At 42.5% G+C, this 9,532-nt stretch overlaps 1 protein-coding gene across 1 annotated transcript in view; it reads right to left on the reverse strand.

Annotated features, from left to right (window-relative positions):
- Positions 1-5,031: 5,031 nt before the first annotated feature.
- The window catches only part of LPAR1 (lysophosphatidic acid receptor 1), a 54,047-nt gene continuing 49,546 nt past the window's right edge, over positions 5,032-9,532 (reverse strand). The window contains exon 4 of the mRNA XM_026040767.1: positions 5,032-6,830. Within this exon, the coding sequence (XP_025896552.1) occupies positions 6,529-6,830 (302 nt within the window). The 3' untranslated portion in view covers positions 5,032-6,528. The remainder of the gene's footprint in view (positions 6,831-9,532) is intronic.

A 9,532-nucleotide genomic window follows, 5' to 3' on the forward strand; every position in this document is an offset into this window, starting at 1 on the left:
TTTTTTTTTTCCCTGGGAAAGTAAGACTGGACAAGCATGAGATTTACAACACTTTAAAGTGTCTATCTTTTTAAAATGGCCAATCAAGCTGTGAAATCTGAGTGATTTAGCTGAAAAACTGAGATCACAATTGCAATGACCCTCTATGAAGGTTAATATGTGTATAGCAGAGGCTGACTGCCAACTGGAAATGCTGATCAGGAGATTAGATACACTACAAATAAATAAACTTCTACTATGCTGAAAGAGAACAGCAAAGCTCTCCATGGCCTCATCTGTTCTTCACCGAAGAACCTATTCTACTTGCAGAATTAGGATTAAATAAAAGAACTTTTCAATGCTATCATCTTTCATCCTAGTTTAGCACTGCTAACTACAGCAACTGTAAATTTTAGTACAGACAAGCTCCTAAAAAGGTCACAAATGAAAAACATGTCCTTAAGTTTCATGATGTTATTTCTGCAACACGTAGAAAAAGAACCAGTCCATCAAGCCTAATTTCTGCCAGTTCCATCCCATTTCACAATTAAAAAGGCTCCAAGGAAATTACAGGTAGAACAGGAACAGAGTCGTGCCTCAGTGCGCAGTGTATGTGTCCTGGAGAAATGTGTTTGTCAGCTCTGCTTCGTAACAATTTGCTTTGATTTGATTGAAAGACAAACTATATGTGCTTGTATCAAAGCCTGTCCATTTGCTGGCATCCTGTTTAATGCCACCTGGGAAAACAATCTGCTAGGTAGGATTTTATTTCTTTGACAGAAAAATCAATGTGGGTTAGTTTGCACACACCTGATGTAGTGAAAACAGCAGTGCTGATAGCAGCAGGGTCAGGCAGAAAAAAAACAGCTTACTTTAGACTAGATGATGGAACCAGGACTAGTTAGAGGACTGTGACCAGTGGTGTCTCCCAGCAGTCTGTACTGGGCCCAGTACTGTTCAGCTTGTTCCTCAATGACTTGGATAAGGTGTCGTGGCCGACACTAGAGAGGGCTGTGTTGTCATTCAGAGGGACCTGGACAGGCTGGAGAGAGGATCCTCATGCGATTCCACAAGGAGAAGGGTGGGGCCTGCACCTGGGGAGGAATAACCCCAGGCACCAGGACAGATTAAGGATTGATCTGCTGGAGAGCAGCACTGCAGACAGAGAGAGACCTGGAAGTCCCGGTGGACAAGTTAACCATGAGCCAGCAGTGCACTTGTGGCCAAGAAAGCAAATGGGATCATGGTTGCATCAGGAGGAGTGTTGCTAGCAGGTTGAGGGAGGGAATCCTGCCCCTCGGCTCTGATAAGGCAGCACATGGGTTATTTTCGGCAGTTCTGGGCTCCTCAGCTTCTAGAGAGGGTCCAGCATAAAACAACAGAGATGATTAAGTGACTGGAGCATCTTTCTTATGAGGAAAGACACAGCAAGCTGGGCTTGTTTAGCCTAGAGAAGACTGAAAGAAGAACTGCTCAATATGTGTAAGTACCTGAGGGGTGACTGTAGGGAGCAGGGGGCCAAACTCTTCTCGGTGGTGGCCAGTGACAGGACAATGGGTAGTGGGTACAAATTGAAACACTGGAAGCTCCAACTCCGTATGAGGAAGAACTTCTTGCTGCTAGGTTGACAGTGCCCTGGAACAGGCTAGCAAGAGAGGTTGTGGAGTCTCCTTCTCATAGAATCATAGAATCCTTAAAGTTGAAAGACACCTCTGGAGATCATCTAGTCCAACCCCCCTGCACATGCAGGGTCACCTAGAGCACATGGCACAGGGCTGYGTCCAAGCAGTTTTTAAAGATCTCCGGAGAAGGAGACTCCACAACCTCTCTTGCCAGCCTGTTCCAGGGCTCTGTCACCCTCACTGGTAAGAATTTTTTCCTTAAATTCCTATGGAAYTTTTGATGATTCAGTTTGTGGCTGTTTCCACTAGTTCTGTCAGTGACCACCATCCTTCTCACTGCCTCCCTTATAGACACTGATCAGGTCCCCCCTCAGCCTTCTCTTCTTCAGGCTGAACAGGCCCAGCTCTCTCAGCCTTTCCTCATAGRGCAGATGTTGCAGGCCCCAGATCATCTTCATAGCCCTGCAACAATTTTCTGGAGATCTTCCAGACTTGCCTGGATGAGACCCTGTGCCATGTACTCTTGGTGTCTCTGCTTGAGCAGGGTGGTTGGACTAAATGATCTCGAGAGGTCCCTTCCAACCTTAACCGTTCTGTGATTCTGTGATAAGCTTGGTGGCCCATTTCTAGGGCAGCACCCAGCACGTAAGATGCCATAAACGTGCTTCAGAAATGGGAGCCACCTGGGACTCGTGCTTCAGATTGCTGCTTGGGCTATGCTAGCAGCCAGCCTTTCTCTAGAATGGTTTGGACTCAACCATCATGTAGGTGTATTCCCACAAATCTCCCTGCTGACAGTGGAAACGGCATTTCATCCTGACATATCAGGAGAAATTTGCATTGATATCCCTAAACTGTACTGGACAAGAAGCACAGCTTAAACGCTGACCATAGAAATCCGTTATATCTTCTTTGATGCACCAATTGCCCAGGCTCAGATGGATCATCAYGTGCCTGCCTTTTCTTGACCTGTGGCAGGTCTTTGATGACAGCTTTCTTTAAGCAATTCCATACGGTGACCTGCTGGGAAATGTCAAGAGTTAAGAAATGGTTGATCTTGGGGCAACTACTTTAAAAATCACAGTTACTGACATATTATGGGTAGGCTTTTTTTTTTTTTTTTTTTTTTTTTTTTTTTAAGCAATGGAAAGACTTATAACTGGCTAACTGCTGCTTCTTGGGCTAGCTTTACGTCCAGTTCTGAGCAGCCCAGCTAGCAGCCTGCCTGAAGCTACTAGGAGATATCAGAGAACACAGAGCAAACAACAGGGTCAGCGATAAATGCAATGAGTGCCAAACAGAATCTATTTTTGACTTTTCATGCAAATTCTGTGATTAACAGCTCTGAGGATCAACAGTTCACTCGGCTTCTCTGAAGTCTTACTTGATATATAAAGGGAGTTAAGACTTCAGTAAATAACCCCTCATCCAAGGACAATCTTTTCAATCAGTTTCCAGACATGTGCTGCCATTGAATAAATGAAGTAATTAAAAAAAAAGGTTTTCTTTGACCTGAAAATGACTTCATCACCCATTTTGCTTCTACTGCACAACACCCCACCACTGCAATCCCTGAAACAAGCACCATTACGTTTGAACTTCAAGAGGATTTACTTGAGCAAGAGGCAGCCAGCTACAGAAGAATTTTAATGACTGTGGGAGGATTGCTAGTATTTTAAGAAGTCTTCTAAAACCTTTTGTAGGATTTGAGATAAGTAAAAATAAGTGGAGTATTTTTTTCCAAGTATTTTGCCTGTGCAAATACTGTGCAGAAGAGAGTTCTGCAACTCCACAACTAAGCTAGAAAATCATAATGGAGAAATAAAAGTTAAAAAATCTGTGATGAAATCAAGTGACATGGTAACTACTCTAAAAAAAGTAGCAAATGAATCACTCCAAGTTGCTGTTTTTATTCTATTTACTCTCAGCAGCATTAATATCATTAGCTTGCAGAGAAACACTCAATCCACACATCAAATTTCTTAAGCATATAGGGAGATCACTTCATTAAAAGAAAAGCACTAAGAGCAGCCACATACTCTGTTAGTTCCTGTGGTGGAACCTTACAAGTAGTTTTACAGCCTCTTGCCTTTGCTCCAAAGCCTTGTGCTTTACCTTTTTGAAGTAGAAACACCTGCTGCTGAAGTAGAAACACCTAATTAACCTACCTGATGAACGAGAATCAACTGCTGTTAAAAGTGAGAAAGTTTCCGCTTCTTGAGTTGCCTAGTGCCTTCCTGGGAAAGGCTATGATCAACTGCTAATAATAATAACAATAATAATAATAATAATAATAAACTTCATGGATTCATCTTCATGTGGGACCTCTGGACCCATCTGTGTGGAATGATCCCACTCCTGGTTAATTCCTTCAGCCACTGCTTCTTCAAAACCACCACCACACACTTCCATCACAATAGACTGACATGAATAATATGCTACTATTTCTTAATATTATCTTACCATGCATATCCTGGACAGGCTCTGTAAAGAATATGCTAACAGCAGTTAAAAGGACATTAGGAAAAGGGATTCTATGATGACCTTTTTTTTTTTTTTTTTTTTTTTTTTGAGGAAAGTGGGAATGACCAATTTCCTGGTCCATTTTCTGTATCTGCTTTTCTCTCAAAAATATTCAAGAGGGAAGAAAGAAACTTAGCACTGTAAAGAAATGACCCTTTTTTTTCTTTGGAGAGATGACCTCCTTTCTGGAGGCACTTCTGCCTCCCAACTCACTTTCTTCTGAATGCTGCATGCAGCCCTAAATCATGCAAGCACTAAGAAAAATAACGAGTGCCTTAGCAAGCAGATATTATATATATAATATATAGCATCATGATTATATATATAACCATACAGATTGTTCTCTTTTTCAAATATAGTTGAAATGTGAATGAAAAGAACAAAACAAACAAGAAGCTCTTTGGATTCACTTTCTTTCAAACACAGTCAGCAAAAACTCTTCTTCTGTCCAAGGCAAGCGTTAACATTTGACACCATAGTCAACTACCAGAAGATATTTTGATCAACTTTTACCCTTTTGCCTACATCCCCTCTTTAGAGTGACCACACTAATTAGTTTGACTAAATTCAGTGGCAAATCTCCCACTTTACTCATTCTGGACAAGTTTTGTTCACCTGCTCTTCCTTCCCTGAGCAATGAGCTTCCTCTTCTGAGCATGTTTCCTTAGAGTTTTAAAGGCGTTTCTAAAAACTCTGCCTTTTACTAGGCTGACCTTCCTCCTCCATGGGAAAATGTTGCCCTTTATATTACTGCCTTATACAAAATACAGACTGATATACCTCATTTTTTTTTATTAAAGAAGCATATAACAATATGGAAAATGGTCTTAGGATTTTACTGTTGATACATTTTACAATGTTAGGAAAACACTTTACATGCATGCAGTTTCCCAGAGAAAGGTCCCAAGTTCTTTATTTGCAAGATTCCATCTTTGCTCACATTTATTCCTATCAAGGAATTGTAGTTAACATCACTGGTTCTTGGGAGTTGAGATTCATATGAGTGGCATTTCTCTTCCAAGTAGCCACATATGAAAAAATCCATATGTTAGCATAACTTGCCATTATGATGTGTATGTGTGTGCATTACACCTAGACTTGTTCGGTCATTGGCAATGGACTATTATATATTTGGTCTTGATACTACAAAATAAAATTGTACCTTGGTTCCAAGAAGTCATCCATTGCTTTGATGTGAAGGGTAAATAATTTAAAAGATACCCTACAATACCTCTCAGTGCAAAAATCCATAGAAGTTGGGTTTTTTACAAAAAAGTTCCATAAAAAAGTAAACATTTTTCACCTAAAAAATCCCCTTGCACTCCATCATGAATAAAAATCCCCTTGCACTCCATTATGAAAAAGAATAGCATTCCAACACCATAAATACATTTTTTTTTTAACTTACCAACATGACTGTAGCCCTTTAAGAGCTTTAGAGATGTATCTTACTTTAAGAACTTGTCCAAGAAAAACCTGGGACCCCTTACACATTACATATTTCATACCACACTTCAAAGAAGAACGTTAAATATCTTGTGACTAAAGTATTGTTTATTTCATAATCTAAACAAACACTGGAATACAGTCTATGTTTTTCTACTTTCCTGCTGACTCTACAATGAGCTTTTTTATATATATAATTAAAACATTCTGCATACACACAGAACATGCATGCTCTCTAAGACCAGTAATGAGGGTAAGAAGTGGGTCAGAATTTCCATCACTTTCCTGTTGCTCGTATTAGAAAAAAAATATTTTTTTTTTTTACGGCAGTTACGGCAGTGTGGCTAAGAATATGAAGACTAGAGCACAGTTTTACTCCCTGCACAGAAAACATTCACCATGAGCATGCTGATGGTGATAAATATTACATATCTATTAAATGAAAAGCTTACTTTTATCCCCTTTCTTGTTTTTCCCTTTTTTTTTTTTTTCCAAGAAAAAAAAAAAGACTAAGTGGCTACATGTAAATGCAGTGAAGCAGGTATAAGCTTAATTAATCAGAGCGGGTTCCGACGGGCACCAGGACGTAGCAGGGTCGGGCGAAGCCTAGTCAGCGCCGTCTAAACCAGGCCTTCCCGGGGCTCCCCACGAGCGGGCTCCCTTGCCAGGCATCTGCTTTCCACCGTCTGGAAGCAGAAACCACAGCGCGTTAGCACGCGGCCCGTCCAGCACACGAGGTGAGTCCTGCGGGGAGGGAGGCCCTCTGCCAAGGGAGGCCTTCCTGGGAAGAAACAAAAGCGCTGCAGTCCATTAGTGTCTAAGAAAAACCTGGTGTGTGTGTGGGTGTGGGTGTGTGTGTGTGTGTGTGTGTGCTCCCTTCCCTCGTGCCCGGCTCCCATCCCCGCGGCGCCCGTCCATCCGTCCGTCCGTCGGCGGTGGGGATGGGCCGGCGCGGGCCTTACACCACGGAGTGGTCGTTGCTGTGCACGCCGGCCAGGATGGTGTGGTTGAGCGAGGATGCGGAGCGGTCGGAGCCCTCGGCGGGGCCGTTGGCGCTCTCGCTGCGCTGGCAGCACAGGATCTGCTTGAAGGTGGCGCTCATCTCTTTGTCACGGTAGGAGTAGATGATGGGGTTCATGGCGGAATTGAACTCAGCCAGGAGCAGGAAGAACTTCTCGTAGGCAAGGACGTTGCACTGCGGGCAGCAGACATCGAGGAGCAGCAGCACTAACCCCGGGGTCCAGCAGATTATAAAAGCACCTAGTAAGAGAGAAAGAGCAAACGCTACAAGACAAAGCCCACAGACATGGCAACACGTGAAAACRCACCGAAAAACACCCAACTGGAAGCACTGAAGTTTTACGTTCTTTTGCACAGCATCTTTCCCACACTGTGTTTTCACTGTCCTGAGGAGACAGCTGCCTTTTAAAAATCCATAAATGGCTGTGGGCAGCACATCAAAGGAAAAAGACATTCTCCCCCCACAAACACTTAMAATCTGCAATTTTCTCTGCTTGACAAATGCATTTGCATTTAAAGTTGGTAATGAGGAACATTTTTCCCTTCAGCTAGGGACGTCTGACAAATCAAACTCTTGATCGGGGCAAACAATGCTGCAATTTACTTCTTCAGCTAATAACAACAAAGAAAACCTTTCTGTTAGTGCTGTGACAGAGGCACCAGCAATAGAGAAAAAACAAAAGTGATGAAGGCAGCAGTTCTCAAGAAAAAAAAAAGCCTGGGTCCTGTTAATCCATTTCAATCCCATTATGTAATGGAAAGTGCACTGATCTGTCATCCTTCAACAGATCTATTTCTTTTCTGAGGGCTCTATTCAATAGAAATTCAGAGGCTCTTCACTTTACAATAGTGCAAATGCCACAGAGCCTCAGTCTGCTTAAATATTTTCTCCTTTTTCCTATACTTTGCAAAACTMAGAGAGAATAAAACTCTAAATAAAACTCTGTGTTTATTGTGGAAATGAAATCAAATGTCACGTCATTGGGACTATTAGGCTAAACATAGATGCTCACTTGTTGAAAGGTTAAAGATGTTTTAAATACAAGCACCACAGAGAAAGCTCTTACACTTGGACTGTGGCAGAGTGAAGATGGTGCTTCTGAGGTTTTCCAGGCTGACATGCTTGGCTGGTGTAGAAATCAAGGTCTTATCATCAGCTGTGAGGGCCAGTGGTGGCAGCAGCAGCAAAAGCTTACCAGCATTACCCAGTTAAATCTCCTTCAAACAGGAGGTTTGGTATTTGGTATTATCACTGTGGTATTTGTTAAAATATTGCCTCTATTTTTTTTTTTTTTTTCTGGTAGCAAAGTGCTCTGCAAGTTTAGCAGCTTGTGATAGTCGATCAGCTCAGTGTGCAGCAGTCAAGAGGCTGCGAGTTGCTTCCAGCCTGGACACTGGCAGCACTATGGACACGTTCCCATTAGGATGCCCAACTCCCATTGCTCCCGTTGTTCCACTGACCAAAGTCACATGCAAATGGCTTTATGCACACTCAGGTGTGCACAGCTATAGCCCAAGACTATGGTAGCCAAGGCTATGAAGGCAGAAGCTGGCAAAACCAAAAGGGCTGCAGAGCTCACAAACCACCCTTCCAGAAGCACACTACAGTACCAAGCTATTGCAGTCTTTGGAGGAGACGTGTCCTGTAAGGAAGCCAGAGCTAGGCCACATGCATTGCCCCTTATCCTTGCACTAGAGATGCCATGGTAGTTTTCCCTAATAGAAAGTCCAACAGCTTGCTCTCTTTGATGGGAATGAGCAGACCAGACTCCGCACAGGACAGAGTCCAAAGAGGTGTCAATAGATGCTTCAAAACTGTAAGATATCGAAAGTAACTGAGAGAATTTAAAACCAGTACAATCCTCCGTACTTTTCAGAGCACCAACCAGACAACCACACAAACATTCTTCTGTASACCAAAAATGTTCCAAGACTGAGCTTGTTTGCCACTAACTGTGTCTCTGTGCCATCTGATGTATATCACTTTGCTGATGAACAAAGCTTATTAAGGGAAAGAAGCTGAGAGGCAAATTGCCAGCTGCTAGTACAAAGCATCRATTTGGCCAAATGGCTTGTTTTAGAGGCTGGCAGCAAAATTACAGAATAGGGCTGAAATTCTCCCACGCTGAGGTGCCATCAAGCACGTGAATCCACTTCACAGTTTTTGTCTGCTGCTCTTTCATATTTCAATGGTTCTTGAAAAGAGTACTTGAAGCCCCGGCAAAGAACTGTAGTCTTTTGTCTCTTTCTTGTACCTGTTCCCACAGAAGTAGAAAATTGCATTTGTTATTTGCAGAACTGCCTAGTGTGATTCAGAGGCTGCCCTCCACACCGAATAAATCTGATGAACTTGTTTCTGCAAAAAACAAGAAAATCTTTTTAATTCAATCATTTGCCTGCAGAAACTGTGCATTGTGTTCAGACTCGTTAACTACTGAGTCAAGGGGGGACTTTGTTCCAGCTTTGCTGTATATTTTCTTCATTAGAAGCTGCCTCTGGAGAATAACATCAGAGACGGGAACACTGCAAGTCATGGGGTCTACAGTCAAGCACAAAAGATGATGTCAGTATCCACACCAGGCCTGTAGCAGAAGAGTCCAATGAGAGAACAATGGAGCTGACAAGAAAGCTCTCCTACAATTGTTCAGAGCTGCAATTGAAAGCTTCCAAATTCCAAAGATTTTCTATGTTACCCTATTTTCTGTTTCTACGTTTCCATTTTTCCCTTGAATCTGTGGTAAGAAGCAATGTGCAGCTCACCAGCACACTTCACTGAAAACCATTATCACACAGAGCTTCTGAGCCTCTGGAGCCTATCTCAAGCAGACCCAACAAACAGACTTGCAATCAAGAAAAAGAGAACCATCCTTCTGATGGTCCTGCAACCAACTACATGAACTATGTAGCTCATTCCACTGCAATAAGAGAAAGAGAAAAGAGAA

The sequence above is a fragment of the Nothoprocta perdicaria genome, unplaced genomic scaffold (genome assembly GCF_003342845.1).
Source record: "Nothoprocta perdicaria isolate Ctin4 unplaced genomic scaffold, notPer1 scaffold_265, whole genome shotgun sequence".
Taxonomy (NCBI): Eukaryota; Metazoa; Chordata; class Aves; order Tinamiformes; family Tinamidae; genus Nothoprocta; species Nothoprocta perdicaria.